Source organism: Tachypleus tridentatus, chromosome 10, assembly GCF_004210375.1.
Source record: "Tachypleus tridentatus isolate NWPU-2018 chromosome 10, ASM421037v1, whole genome shotgun sequence".
Lineage (NCBI taxonomy): Eukaryota > Metazoa > Arthropoda > Merostomata > Xiphosura > Limulidae > Tachypleus > Tachypleus tridentatus.
Genome location: NC_134834.1, coordinates 170,579,972 through 170,596,997, shown reverse-complemented (window position 1 = coordinate 170,596,997; position 17,026 = coordinate 170,579,972). Strand labels below are relative to the sequence as shown.

Below are 17,026 nucleotides of genomic sequence, written 5' to 3'. Positions count from 1 at the left end.
GAACACGACAGTAAAAAAATGTTAGTACTGTGATGACTGTGGTTTGTATCAAGTCTGAATGAATGCATGCCTTTTATACCATTTCATTATAATTAGATGAGGCCTTTGATTAACAGGATTACTACGAGACTGTGAATTTTGTGTGAAAAGAAAGATTAATGATGTCTTATTTTATGTGAATATGGTATTGTAAGCTAAAAAAAAGACATTTCAGATCAGATATATTCATCTACTTCTTTCAAACTTCCACACTTTTATTGTTCTATTAATTGCTAAGGATGTTAATCTACTAACGTTAACTCATACTGGACTTTATTTCACACCAATAAAATTTTCCCACTTTGCTTGTTGAAGATTACATATTTCGTTTTTTAACTTGAATGAATTACAATGAGATCGTTTCAGTTTGTAGTGTCCAGAAAAATCAAGAAGGTTGGTAGTGACGTCATTACATATACGTGCATGCATTATCTGCTCGCGCCACAAATTCAATTATATTAATTATCGTTCACTGTTTCCATCAATAATTATATAGCTACAATTTTAAATAGCTCTGAAAGCTATTCTGGCCAGATAGAATACCATAACTATTTCGTATAACCAACCACACTACATAACCAGATATTACAAGACTCTGTACGTTCAAATTAAATATATTTTGTAAATAATGGATTCTTTTACGTGAATATCTAGAAAACTATTTTCGATACAATTCATAACAAGCCTAATTCATATATGCTAAAAGAATTGGTAATATCTTGCCAATTGCCAAATTAGGATTAAAATTATCCCAGTTTATTGAAAATAAATTATTTACGATAAAATTTCTTTGCAATAATTTTCAACACAATATAGGTAATTAGTTAAAGAAACAGCTTATTTCGGTCCACTTGTCGAGAAATTCCAGTAAATTTCTGATCATTTAGTAAAATGTTATCCAGTAGAAAGAGCTCTCTTGTCATGACCAATGCCATTATATACACAGTGAAATAATATCTCATAGAGATTACAATCGTGAACAGTGACTCGAGAGCTCGTAGAACAGGATGTATGCATTAGCAGATACCACGCGTTTGGAAGACACCTTGGAAACCCTGTAATAAAAAGAAACATGCATGTCACTGAAAGCAGTTTACTAATTACTGATTTCTAGAGAAACGATTTATGGCACAATGCTTGAGAAAAATGACAAATACCACTAACTAATAAACAGCAATTATATCACACTGTTTGAGTTTTTGTTATAATATATTCTCATTGTGTTATACGTTATTACTTTAGTAGGACTGTCTCCACTTGTTTCTAAGTTATAAAAAAATCCTGGAAGAGTTTGTTATGTTCTTATGCATTATTTGGTTTGTAAACATACAAAAAAGTTAGAAGTTTATGGAGTTAAAAGTTGTCAACGACTCGCAACTATAATTCGATAGTGTGCGTGAAGACTAAACAGAATTCAATACAGATCTGTGAAAAAACACTTTAACGTTACGCCAAAAATATACAATAAAACAGAACATGAGCAATAACTAATGGAACAAATCATAAAAAAAATCCATTTAAATAGAACATTAAAAGCTATTTACAGCCTTCTTACTGGGTACTCAAAGGCATCAATAGACAGGGTCAGGACATTCAGCCCCAAATGCACAAACACAGATTAAAGTAATACAATAAACTGATGTTAAAACTTGGGAAGCTTACTTTGTATCATTAAACTGATGCCACTCGCCAGTACATGGGTGTCGACAGACTGCTGTGTAGTGTCCAGAGTCACCGGATCCACTGTGATTAGCCACAGCGTAAAGATTGTACATCGGGATGTGGGAAACTGCCAAGCAAGTTAAACTCAATGTGTGAGCTAGAACTTATAAATACCTGTGACTAATGGTTTCAGAATAACTTTAACCTTATACGGGATTACTGTCCCCATGACGTAGCATGTGCAATACATAACTTCAGAATAACTATAACATGTACACATTAGTGATCTTTAGGGAAACTGTAACATGTAGATTTTTTTCAGGATTATTGGACCAGGTGACGACTTTTGATTAATGGTCTAGGTAGAAGTGTAAATGATCAGTATCCATGGAATAACTGTAATGTGTACCTGGTTTCGATCCCTGTATTAACAATAAGATCACTTATAGATTCCTATAAGTGATCAATGTTATTAGAATCCCAGTGATAGGTTCCTATAAGTTATCAATGTTATTAGAATACCAGTGATAGATTCCTATAAGTTATCAATGTTATTAGAATACCAGTGATAGATTCCTATAAGTTATCAATGTTATTAGAATACCAGTGATAGATTCCTATAAGTTATCAATGTTATTAGAATACCAGTGATAGATTCCTATAAGTGATCAATGTTATTAGAATACCAGTGATAGATTCCTATAAGTTATCAATGTTATTAGAATACCAGTGATAGGTTCCTATAAGTTATCAATGTTATTAGAATCCCTGTGATAGAGTCCTATAAGTGATCAATGTTATTAGAATACCAGTGATAGATTCCTATAAGTGATCAATGTTATTAGAATCCCTGTGATAGATTCCTATAAGTTATCAATGTTATTAGAATACCAGTGATAGATTCCTATAAGTTATCAATGTTATTAGAATATCACTGATAGATTCCTATAAGTGATCAATGTTATTAGAATCCCTGTGATAGATTCCTATAAGTGATCAATGTTATTAGAATACCACTGATAGATTCCAATAAGTTATCAATGTTTGTAGAATAACCCATTATTTATACATAATGTTATGAATGTATTCACTAAGTATATCGACACTTTTGATCAGTAACTTTACGGTAACTATAAAATACATATTCTAATGAACATTATGCTAAGATACCCGTCATCCCTCTGCTCAATGTTAATCAGTTACTTTTATTAGCATAAACCACACATAAACAATGTTTGCAGTGATAAGTAAACATGTATTTAGATAGACATAGAGAGAATTCTACAATATAGCTATTAAAAGTTACATCATGTAGAATTAAATAATCACAAATAACCAAACCAGAAAATTATGAAGCAGAAAAAAAAATAAAGGTTTTGTTTGAATTTCGCGCAAAGCTACACGAGGACTATCTGCGCTAGCCGCCCCTAATTTAGCAGTGTAACACCAGAGGGGAGGCAGCTAGCTAGTCATCACCACGCACCGCCAACTCTCTTGCTACTCTTTTACCAACGAATAGTGGGATTGACCGTTACATTACAATGCCATGACGGCTGAAAAGGCGAGTATAGTTGGTGCGACGGGGATTTGACCCCACAGCCCTCAGATTACAAGTCAAGTGCCTTAACCACCTGGCCATGCACAAAATAAAAGAAAGAAATAAGTAGAAATACGAAGGTGTCTTGCAAGTAAAATATGCATAAAAAAAGAACAATGACAACCTACTAACAATAACAATGACAACCTACTGACAATAACAATGACAACATACTAACAATAACAATGACAACCTACTGACAATAACAATGACAACATACTAACAATAACAATGACAACATACTAACAATAACAATGACAACCTACTGACAATAACAATGACAACCTACTGACAATAACAATGACAACATACTAACAATAACAATGACAACCTACTGACAATAACAATGACAACATACTAACAATAACAATGACAACCTACTGACAATAACAATGACAACATACTAACAATAACAATGACAACCTACTGACAATAACAATGACAACATACTGACAATAACAATGACAACCTACTGACAATAACAATGACAACCTACTGACAATAACAATGACAACATACTAACAATAACAATGACAACCTACTGACAATAACAATGACAACATACTAACAATAACAATGACAACCTACTGACAATAACAATGATAACATACTAACAATAACAATGACAACATACTGACAATAACAATGACAACCTACTGACAATAGCAATGACAACCTACTGACAATAACAATGACAACATACTAACAATAACAATGACAACCTACTGACAATAACAATGACAACATACTAACAATAACAATGACAACATACTAACAATAACAATGACAACATACTAACAATAACAATGACAACCTACTGACAATAGCAATGACAACATACTAACAATAACAATGACAACCTACTGACAATAACAATGACAACCTACTGACAATAACAATGACAACCTACTGACAATAACAATGACAACCTACTGACAATAACAATGACAACATACTAACAATAACAATGACAACCTACTGACAATAACAATGACAACATACTAACAATAACAATGACAACCTACTGACAATAACAATGATAACATACTAACAATAACAATGACAACATACTGACAATAACAATGACAACATACTAACAATAACAATGACAACATACTAACAATAACAATGACAACCTACTGACAATAGCAATGACAACCTACTGACAATAACAATGACAACATACTAACAATAACAATGACAACCTACTGACAATAACAATGACAACATACTAACAATAACAATGACAACATACTAACAATAACAATGACAACATACTAACAATAACAATGACAACCTACTGACAATAGCAATGACAACATACTAACAATAACAATGACAACCTACTGACAATAACAATGACAACCTACTGACAATAACAATGACAACATACTAACAATAACAATGACAACCTACTGACAATAACAATGACAACCTACTGACAATAACAATGACAACATACTAACAATAACAATGACAACCTACTGACAATAACAATGACAACATACTAACAATAACAATGACGACATACTAACAATAACAATGACAACCTACTGACAATAACAATGACAACCTACTGACAATAACAATGACAACATACTAACAATAACAATGACAACCTACTGACAATAACAATGACAACCTACTGACAATAACAATGACAACATACTAACAATAACAATGACAACCTACTGACAATAACAATGACAACATACTAACAATAACAATGACAACCTACTGACAATAACAATGACAACATACTAACAATAACAATGACAACATACTAACAATAACAATGACAACATACTATCAATAACAATGACAACCTACTAACAATAACAATGACAACATACTAACAATAACAATGACAACCTACTGACAATAACAATGACAACATACTAACAATAACAATGACGACATACTAACAATAACAATGACAACCTACTGACAATAACAATGACAACCTACTGACAATAACAATGACAACATACTAACAATGACAATGACAACCTACTGACAATAACAATGACAACATACTAACAATAACAATGACAACCTACTGACAATAACAATGACAACATACTAACAATAACAATGACAACATACTAACAATAACAATGACAACCTACTGACAATAACAATGATAACATACTAACAATAACAATGACAACCTACTGACAATAACAGTGACAACATACTAACAATAACAATGACAACATACTAACAATAACAATGACAACATACTATCAATAACAATGACAACCTACTAACAATAACAATGACAACATACTAACAATAACAATGACAACCTACTGACAATAACAATGACAACATACTAACAATAAAAAAGGCACCGAAATAATACCAAAAAAAACATCAATAAATACACCGGCAAAACAGAGAAATAAATAAATGAAAGCTAGTCAGAGAAATATTTCTAAATTTGATTTGTACAGTTGCAGCTTATATAAGTAAAGGTGTTTTAATAAGTACGTTACTTTAAGGTAATAATAAGTTAGAGAATATATATACATCTGGTTACTCGTTTAATAAAAATTTTAGGATTGTTAAAAACAATTGGAATCTTTAATCCAATGCTACCATAAGCTTACTCAGATTAAACAGCCAGGTGAGAGATTTTTGTTATTCAGGTATAAATCAATGACCACAGAAAGAAGGCAACCTTCCAGGAACACCCGCTGCCACAAGGGATTTACCAAGTTCTTTGAAGCGAAGAAAGGAAGAGCCTGCCTCTTTTATAACGCACCCACATTTCACAAAGCGAAGCATGCTCTGAAGCATTAGGTCTCAAATGCTGAGCCCTTTGATACAAGGCCCAACATGTTAATCAGTATGCCACGCCTAGTCCGGATAGTTAAAATGGCTGAATAATAGGTAGATGCTTAAGTATATTAGTGTGTGAAGACAGATTTGTAATACAGAAAATGTTGGGCCCGGCAAGGTCAGGTGGGTTAAGGCGTTCGACTCATAATCTGAGGGTCGCGGGTTCGAATTCCCGACGCACCAAACATGCTCGCCCTTTCAGCCGTGTGGGTGTTATAATGGTACGATCAATCCCACTATTTGTTGGTAAAAGAGTAGCCAAAGAGTTGGCGGTGGGTGGTGATGACTAGCTGCCTTCCTTCCCTCTAGTCTTACACTGCTAAATTAGGGACGGCTAGCGCAGATAGCCCTCGAGTAGCTTTGCGCGAAATTAAAAAACAAAGCAAACAAAAACTGTTTCAACGTGTAATAAAGATATCACTGTGAAAGGTAATTTTTTTGGTTATCTTATATTCAACAAAATAAATACCGATAAATGATAGGCGCATCGAGAACGTGCAGTAAAATAACTGTCTTTAAGGGGTTAGGGGTAGTCTAATAGCGTGCACAGATTCATGGTTCACAACCCGTTACCACAAAAACAAAATCAACGATTTTGGGTTGTTGGTATGACATAAGGCAGTCAAATCCCATTATTCGATCAGGCAAGAAAATCCCCAAAGCTGACAATAGGGACTGTTAAACAGTTGCCTTCCCCCTAGTCTATCACTTAGAAATGAGAAATAGCTGCGCCCTGATAGCCCTTGTGTAGTGTCGTACAGATTCTGAAGCTACCAATCTTAGATCTTTAATAACAATAAAAGCAAACTAACCAAAATCCACTTTTCGAATGTATATAATCGATTATGTACATCTAAACTATTAGCTTATTTATTTTGCTAACAAATTTTACCATGTTCTGATGCAAAAGGTCGTAGGTTGAAGTTTTTCAATGGATACTCTACATTTGCGGTGAATTCTTTTGGTTGATTTTTCCCAGCTAAAGAAAAACGTTTTATATCTAGATAATTTATTAAGGAATTCATGTAAGTGATATTATACCTTTTATGACTGAAAAGTATGCAAGTTGCTTTCCAAAACTTTTACTAGTTGTGTTTGTCTAAATTTCTAAGTTTGGAAGTATTTTGAGATGATTTATGAGACATTAAATGATTAAATCTATGTTTAGTTTTAGTACTAAACCATTATCTTTATTTGTAACCCTTGAGTTCCCCAAGGTAAATACTATTAATGATAACTGAGCCCATTTTAAACAAAGAATATATAGTCTGTGTAAATTGTTTAGCTTGTTTTTATCTTATGTAAACCTAAAGTAAATCTGTAGCACCTTTCAAATATAACCCGAGTAATGTTATGGTACTTATATTAAGGCTTGTATTAAAAATAATTGAGCTGTTAAACTTATAAACTTTAAAAACTATATATTTTTTTCAGTTGTAACTATGCATGTGAAACTATTAATTTAGCCCCTTAATTTCTACGAGTTGACCAATAAATTAATTGGCACCAAAATAATAATAAAAATTAAAAATTGTCAATTGTTTAATTATTTCTAGATTTTGCAACATTATAGCTACATTAGATTTTTGTTTGAATAAATTCAACTAATTATTAAGTGCCATTTGTACTTGTTTTGTCATACAAAATCAATTTGCTAGTACCGCCACCTATTGAGTTCTTCGGTAACATTTATTTCATTCAGTGGAATAAGAATTTCTTAATATTTGTATTTAATACAAAATTTCATCACTGTAAACGCGTTAACAAATCTTGGAAATAATCAAACTTTACGCCATATATTATTCAATAACGACTATAAAAATATATTTTATAGCTTTAACATCAAACAATTACAGCTTTTACATTAAACAATGCAGATATTGTTAAATATTATAATATATTTACTTGTGTTTAAAAGAAATGTTACCGTTATTTAAACGTTTTATTTCAAATTAATATACAAAGCTGCAATGACCACAGTAGCAAAGGATACGAAGAACAAGAATGTGAGGAAACTTGTGGATGGAGAACCTTTTGGAACACTTCTGTCTTGTTTTACACTTGGAGCAAGTCTAGAAAATTATTTAAAAACATATTTACCTCTAAATAATATAATTCTTTTCAGTTAGTATTATCCATTCGGTTCAGGTAAATTTTTATTTATGTGAATATAAACTACTAGTTTAATATTATTTAATATTATCATGTCATATAATTTAACTTCATTTAAAACAAAAGTACCATTAGAAAATTATTCAAAACCAACCGTTCATCAAGCAATTCAAATAACATGTGTGAAATTTAACAGTACCTGTGTTGTTAAAATTTATTCAATAGTCATGAGCAAGAAACTTGTTAAAGTTCAAAAATACACAAAATTATTATTTGTAAGTGTCAATAGATGGCGGGATATACCTTACAATTACAAACGCGTAATATATTTATCTGACGAAGAAAAAGGAAAATTCAGGAAACCTGTATAATCAAGAAAAAATTATATATATTTTTTTTAAAAGCAGTTGTAACAGGAGCGTGGCAAGACTATTTTTTAATTTTAAGTTATATACCAAAAATACTTATAGTTTTCTGTAATATTTCAGAATTATCAGTATGAGACTAATTCCAGGTCTTGTTTTACTTAATAAGTGACGCGAAAAAATTAGCTCCCTGGTATTTTGCTGTCATTAGTGTTTTTTGTGTTTTTCTATGTTATTACAGTTTTTATTTTATATGTAACATTGGTGTTCATCTGTTGGAGAAAAAAACAGTAAAACTACTCACTGGTTTTTCATCTCCGTCTAAAATTTCTTCCTTCGTGAACAAATCCAAACATTGCTGTATAGAAACCTTGTTAGATCCCTACATTAAGATACCATATCCATGTTAAAAACACATATATTAAAACTAAGATAAAAATCTTCTCTTGCTTCAATTCTATTTCTATCAGATTTTTTTTTTAAATTGAAAGTTACGTACAGAACAAAAAAATCAGTAAAAACTTTTCGGAGTTAAAATTCATAGGGCATTTGTATCAGGTCTTTAGCATTTCTTATTTTGTCTACTGGTTGCATTTTGTCTAAATTGCAAAAAGTTACTCATTTATTCATAATGTTTTTAAACATTTTGAAATACTAGTTTGAAGAACAAACTTTACTTAAATATCCATTTGATCGCCAACTTCTAACGAAATATTTGAACTTACAGTTCTTACTGACTCGTTAATACATTTTAATGTGCTACTTTATACCTTTGGAATGGACACAGAGAGATCCCAGAAAGGGTCAAAGGTTACAGATGCATGTCCACACACTAAACATTGAAGTTTACTTCTCAGTTGACCAAGAAAGATGTCTATACAAATAAAAGGCAAAAATATATGTCGATGTTTTAAAGTTGATTTTAATAAACTCAATGAAAAATACATTTTAAAGTTTTTTAATGCTAAAAGTAATTTGTTTTCAGTTGATTAACCTTTTCTTTTTTCTACCATCTTTCTGAAATTCACTACTTTTTATTCAAAAATGTCAACAGTAATTTAAGTAGGAATTTCACGTTTACTTGAAATAGCAGTCGTACTTTTAATTGCTGTAAAACAGTTAACCAAAAATTTTTAAAATAGTTTAGTCTTACCATCATTCTAAAAATGTAAGCTAGTAAAGCAAATACTTGAAATAAAATTAGAAATAAATATTTGTTATATTGCTCACCTATGATTTTACTGTTGTCATTCCTTAAGTATCTTTGACATGCTTCGTTAGATTTCTGAGATTCGCTGTTAAAAACATGAGAATAAACAGGCATTATTATTTATAATAAACCTACAATTACATTTTAGAAACATGGAAACAACAATTGTTTTTATTCTACCAACATGTTTAATTACTGTTTTAGAAACACGAAATAACAGTTGTCTTTATTCTAACAAAACGTTTGATGAATGTTTTAGACACATAGAAGCCACAGTTGGCCTTATTCTATCAAGTAATCTTTAATTCTAATGTACAAAGCTCTACCCATCAAGGGTATCGAAACCCGGCTTCTAGCGTTGTAAACCTGCAGACATATCGCTATGCTACTGGGGGTAATTAGACCGTAATGAGCAAAATATAAAAGTTAAAAGTTTACTTCAGTCCATATTTTCGTCAAATATGAATGACTTAAATTTATCTTGGTTCAAAGTTTTGTAAAAAAAAGTTAACTACAGTACTTTTATAATTCTAACTTGAAATTACCTCAGGATATTAAACTGTGAATGGATACATTTCTGGAAACTATGTACAAATATATGTATTTTTGAATGGTATATAGATAAAATAACTGGAAAACATTTTCATGCAATATATGTCTATGATTAAATGTCTATGGTCTTAAATGAATGAATCAACAATCTTGCGATATAAATAATTTTAAATGTAAATTAAAAAATAATTAATTATATGTTTCCACTAAGGGTTGATTAAATAACTTAGAACTAGTCTTATGTTAAATATTTTTCGCTCGCCTATAAACGATGAATTAAGATAAGAAGTAACATTTTTACAGTATCCATGAACAGATAATGTTTAGTACAATTTAAAAACTGGAATGCAAATTATTTTCTCGTAAGTGCCTGTATTATACGAGAAACTTTAGAAGATGTTTCATTTTATGATTGAATATAGTGTTTATTTGTTATTTGTTTGTAGTTAAGCACAGAGGAAAAATGGGTTATCTATGCTGTGCTCATCATAGGTATCGAAACCTAATATTAGCGTTTAAAGGATTACGCTGTTTATAATGATCGTGGCAAAAGTTCCTCCTTTATTTATACACTAATGACCCAATATTGTTAACAAAGAGAGAGATCTCTATTTTTATATTAAGTCTTTCTTTTCAGAATGAAAAATTCAACACTGTTTTGTTTTTGTTTATTTATAAATTTCGTGCAAAGCTATACGAGGGCTATCTGCGCTAGCCGTCCCTAATCTAGCAATGTAACACTTGAGAAAAGGCAGCTAGTCATCATCACCCACCGCCAACTCTTGCATTACTCTTTTACCAACGAACAGTGGGATTGAATGAAATATTATAACGCCCTCAAGGCTGAAAGGACGAGCATATTTGATGTAAAATTAATATTTATTTCCAATATAACTTGCTTTTGATTATGACAGTGAACGTTAACCTTTAGGCCCGGCACGACCAGATGGGTTAAGGCGTTCGACTCGTAATCTGAGGGTCGCGGGTTCGAATACCTATCGCACCAAACATGCTCGCCCTTTTAGCCGTGTGAGCGCTATAATATTACGGTCAATCCCACTATTCGTTGGTAAAAGAGTAGCTCAAGAGTTGGCGGTGGGTGGTGATGACTAGCTGCCTTCCCTTAATCTTACACTGCTAAATTAGGGACGGCTAGCGCAGATAGCCATAGTGTAGCTTTGCGCGAAATTCAAAAACAAAGCAAACAAAAACTGTTTCAACGTGTAATAAAGATATCACTGTGAAAGGCAATTTTTGGTTATCTTATATCCAACAAAATAAATACCGATAAATGATAGGCGCATCGAGAACGTGCAGTAAAATAACTGTTTTTAAGGGGTTAGGGGTAGTCTAATAGCCCTTGTGTAGCTTTGCGCGAAGTTCAAGACAAACAAAGAAATGTTAACCTTATCTTTAGTCTTCTGGTCTGAATATATCCTAGGTTTAGATTACACGGACTGAGAATCCGAAGGTTAATTGTTCGCGTCCTCTTACCACGAAAAGTGAGAAGAGCCATGGGCGCGCATTAACACTGATGATGAAATTTCATTTTTAATTGGATAAAAGAATAGTTAGAATTTTGCAGGGGGCTCTTTTGTCTTCCTTCTCGTGTAACACTTCAAAATTCGATAGTTTTGTGTAACTTTAGTATTTTGTCATGATGTACATTCACTTACTTTAAACTAATGGTTTGTGACAGTGAATAAACGAATAAAGCCTCCTCAGCGGTACAGCGGACTCACAGTCTGTAAACTCACATCGGTAGATCGAATGCACAGATAGACCATTTTGTAGCTCTGTGCTTACTTCTAAACAACCAATTAAACGAACGAATCATAAGATACGTTAACGAATATCTGATTTTATTGTTGTTCAAGAAATACAAAGGTTATGTTCAAGAATGAAATAGGTTTAGTCCACCTTACCTGAGAGCTTCGTCTATGTCTTGTGTAACAGGAAGTAGTAATGTTCTAACCGTATTGACGTCTTCGTGTAGCCCTTGAAGTAAGTACCGCAGAAATTCTTGTGCGTCTTGTTGACTGTAAAGAAAGTTAAATAAATAAATGATGGTTCCGTGTTTGTGCAGTCTGTATTCTCTGTTTGTCTGAACGTTACTGAAATAAATCGAATTTTCAATAAAACAAATAATTTCGAATGATGCACTAATGACACTGCCGTTTACGTTTGTAAGGAAATATCAAATTACATCGTGACCAGTGTCTTCATTTCCATTTGGATAGTTTTAATCGAGACAAGTGTTACATCTAATACGCATTTCAAAAATCACATTTTATAGCACTATTTGCATTAGATAGATTCGTGACTTCAGATACTCACCTGTTACTTGGAAAACAGGATGTGAACGTACGGAGTTGGCCATGGAAATCTTTCAAAGAGGCTGGTACGTTGCTGTTAGTTCTGGACATGGAGTGAACCAGCTTTGCAAACGCTAGAGATAATGAAATCTTTATAACTTACATTGCTAACTACTAATTATATTTTAAAGTAGTTTACGAATCCAAATCATTAATAAAGATATGACGTTTATGAGACATAAATACTTAGGACGACATGTTTTGAACTGTCGTATCAGAAATTTTACTCATATGCAATCCAGACACATTTACGAAAAACATTGTTATATCATTGTCTTGCTGTATAACTTTATGTGTAAAGAATGGTTAAAGAGTTTAAAATTACGTCGCAAGCTTTTTATTACATTTATTTGTCAGCGAATATATTTACAAGAATCAAACATAACTTTGCAAGCAAATACATTGTAAACTTATTCGATTTGTCTGAATTTGATTAACTACTGTGCTTTTAAATACTACTTTTGATGTTTGTTTTTCTCATCTGCTCATTTCACTGCTCATGACAATTTTAAAGCTCTTGCTGAATACGTCGTTATAAGGTTTCGTCCCTCGCGAAATACACGCTGACACAATATATCACTCACAAGTAAAAAATTTTAAAAATGGCTTCGTCCTATGATGTTAAAAGCGCCCTCTTCATGAAGTGAAAACCATGTTTTTTGTTTTTAAATTTTGCACAAAGCTACTCGAGGGCTATCTGTGCTAGCCGTCCCTAATTTAGCAGTGTAAGACTAGAGGGAAGGCAGCTAGTCATCACCACCCACCGCCAATTCTTGGGCTACTCTTTTACCAACGAATAGTGGAATTGACAATCACATTATAACGCCCCCACGGCTGAAAGGGCGAGCATGTTTGGCGCGACGGGGATGCGAACCCGCGACACTCAGATTACGAGTCGCACGCCTTAACACGCTTGGCCATGCCGGGCCAAGTGAAAACCAGGACTTCTAAACAAAAATTCGAGTGCAGTCCTGCGTGACAGACCGATTATCTAAGTTATTGTACCAAGCCAGAGAACTTGTTTTATTAAACTATAAAGATGGAATTCTGAAAAGAAAAATGGAGAAGGTTTACTACTCTGCACATTAGCGTCTCATGTGACCGTAGAGAAAAATTAAATAGGGTCCTTAACCACTGTTTTGTTTGTTTGTTTTTTGAATTTCGAGCAAAGCTACACGAGGGCTATCACGCGCTAGCCGTCCCTGATTTTGCAGTGTAAGACTAGAGGGAAGGCAGTTAATCATCACCACCCATCGCCATCTCTTGGGCTACTCCATTACCAACGAATAGTGGAATAGACTGCCACATTATACTGCCACCACGTATAAAAAAGCGAGCATGTTTGGTGTGACGGAGATTCGAGCCTTCAGCCCTCAGATTACGAGTCGAGTGCCTCAACCACTGTTGTTAAAAATTGTGGAGATCTCAAGAAACTTTGGCGGGAGGTGCTCGTGTACTTGATCCATCTGGTAAGTTACGCGCATGCGCCCACGGGTATGTGAGGCAATATTACATGGCTCCGAAAATCCCCCAAAATTACGTTTTTTCCTTGGTTGAATGATAGATAATATTTCACACTAACGACATGCTTACCTTTCATGAGCTCTCCTTTCATGTTGCTAATTGTAGTGTTAATGTCATCTTCATAGTTGCCGTGGATACAGTATTCGAATAAAGGTTCCGTATGACGAAGACATTGTACTACTGCGTTAATGAAACACTGTTTAAAAGATTAAATTACCATATCAATAATGTTAGAATGAACAATAATAAATATTAATTTATTTTTTGTACTTTGTCATGGTACAAATTCACGTACATTAAACTTATGGTTTGTGATAATGGATAAACTAATGAAACATAAAATGTGGTAATAAAGCGCTACTTTTGTTGTTGTTGAAAACAAAAACTAAGAGTTGAAAAAATACTTGAATTAATTTTAATTAATAAGTGAAAATCAACAGTAGATATGGCGTAATAGTCGAATGACTTTTCTTTAAAACTGTCCATCTTTTAGATAATTTGGTTTCCAAATGTTGCTTTATTTATAATCATGTCAAGTTCATAGGAATTCCGATATAGGATCCATATTTCATTTCACTCAAATATTATCCTAAAAAAATTAGTAACAACTATCCAAGTTCATAGGAATTCTATAGTATTTTGACCTATTCACAACATATACCAACATTTTATCATCATTAGTGGTTCAGATATAAAGCACGTCCCTAGTAAATGGTGACCTACATTTATACTGCTAGTATAGTTTTAGATTACTGAAGGTCTAAGTTTAAAATATATAGAAAACGTACATGAAAATTCATGGATTTTTATTATTGAAAAGTAATCTCCAAACGTTGGCTAAATAAATTCCGAAAATGACATATGTTGAATAACATCTAAATCACTAACACGAGTTCAGTTCTATATGTTCATTCCAATAAATGCCAGTAACAAGCGAATCAATATTACAATAACCAGACATACTTTTATTGTAAAAGTTCCCAAAAATACATATATTGTCTTCCATACACTGTAGTTACACATTTACACAGCACTTGATAATAGCCTCAGCAAAAACTGATTATAACAGAATTATTAAAATTATCATTGAATTTTACTCACCGTATTTCCTAAATTATTCAGTCCTGTTAATTTCCATGTTTTAACACTGTCAGTAGAAGAGCTACTTCCATAACCACTGCTTGTTGAATCCTGTTACATCACAAAAATATTATTAAAACATCGACTCGTTTACCATGAAACGAAAATACAAGTTTGTTTTTTCAGAATTTTGCGCAAAGCTACTCGAGGGCTATCTGCGTTAGCCGTCCCTAATTTAGCAGTGTAAGACTAGAGGGAAGGCAGCTAGTCATCACCACCCACCGCCAACTCTTTTACCAACGAATAGTGGGATTGACCGTAACTTTGTAACGCCCCCACGGCTGAAAGGGCGAGCATGTTTGATGCGACTGGGATGCGAACCCGCAACCCTCAGATTACGAGTCGCACGCCTTACCCCACTTGGCCATACCGGGCCGAAGATACAAGATTAACTAAATTATACGAGTTAATTCAGTTTCAGCTCATTATAAAATAATGTTTAGAATTACGATAAATAGATTATACATTTTTACTTTTCTGTAAGTCAAAATAATAAACTTCGTAGATCCTGATTAAAATATACAACATTAGTGTCCAAAATGTTGTAAAGAATCAAAACATATTATGAAATGTAAATGTTAAATGACTGAGTCAATTTAAAGAGACTTTCTTGGAAACGAATGTAAACACAATATTTTTTATTAGAAAAATGAAATGAGTTATTATCTTTAGTAGTTTTTCTGCGCATTATAATTTTAGACAGAAGAGGTTGGAGAGTTATCTATAATAAATTTAGAATTTCGAATCGACTTCCGAACTTAGAAGTAATTTCCCAAAATATGTTTTAATCAAATAGAAATATTAGTGTCACCTACGTTTAGTTAAGGTTTTTTTTATTTCATCGTTTATTATTTTAATTTCGAAAAGTAATAAAACAAATTATATAATTGATTTTTAAATGATTTATGGCTATCCTTTACCTAAGTCTAAGTAAGTAATTTTATTTTCCTAATCATGTATTTTATCTCGAAAATTATAGTTATTTCGTAGGTTATGATTTACACCATATCACACTTCAGGCTAGACTCAAACTAATGAAGAGTTTTATAGGTTTCTGATGTATAAACGAATGAAAGTTTACGATCGTTTCTACTTTTTTATTTTTTTGTAAAATCAAGAATAGCTAAACCACTATGTAAATACGCAGCACGTTCTACGTCACTTGACAGCTTTCACCAAATCACTTAATAACAACTTTCAAATTCGTAGAGCAGACAAACTAGTAACATCAAAGTACTTAAATATAAAATTGGCTGTTAAAGGTACAGAAAAATAAATTATTAATAGCATCTACTTCAGTTAAAATATCGTAACATTCACGAGTTAAAGATGATTGCAATAATTTGAAGTGTTACATTACATTTAGCTTATTATTCAGGTTACAGTTTGTTTTTACCATCTTAAATAATAACAAACTACCTAGCAGTCTTAATAACAAACTACCTAGCAGTCTATACATAGTTTCTATTTCACTCTAACTTCTCAGAGGTACTTTTTTCATCACGTTGAGAATTAATATCCTTTTCTTTTAGAAACCGGTTCAGTGTCTTACACACGAAGCATGGAAATTTGATTCTCTACGCGTGACACGTGATCCAGATTTGAT

The 17,026-nt window shown here is 32.5% G+C and overlaps 1 protein-coding gene across 1 annotated transcript in view; it reads right to left on the bottom strand.

Annotated features, from left to right (window-relative positions):
- Window positions 1–220: 220 nt before the first annotated feature.
- Window positions 221–17,026, bottom strand: part of LOC143230898 (ubiquitin carboxyl-terminal hydrolase 2-like) — a 30,261-nt gene continuing 13,455 nt past the window's right edge. The window contains exons 2-12 of the mRNA XM_076465199.1: window positions 15,382–15,471; window positions 14,350–14,476; window positions 12,719–12,830; window positions 12,307–12,420; window positions 9,850–9,914; window positions 9,390–9,493; window positions 8,924–9,001; window positions 8,136–8,214; window positions 7,035–7,142; window positions 1,702–1,828; window positions 221–1,094 (exon numbers count right to left, since the gene is read on the bottom strand). Coding sequence (XP_076321314.1) covers window positions 1,007–1,094; window positions 1,702–1,828; window positions 7,035–7,142; window positions 8,136–8,214; window positions 8,924–9,001; window positions 9,390–9,493; window positions 9,850–9,914; window positions 12,307–12,420; window positions 12,719–12,830; window positions 14,350–14,476; window positions 15,382–15,471 — 1,092 coding nt within the window. The 3' untranslated portion in view covers window positions 221–1,006. The remainder of the gene's footprint in view (window positions 1,095–1,701; window positions 1,829–7,034; window positions 7,143–8,135; window positions 8,215–8,923; window positions 9,002–9,389; window positions 9,494–9,849; window positions 9,915–12,306; window positions 12,421–12,718; window positions 12,831–14,349; window positions 14,477–15,381; window positions 15,472–17,026) is intronic.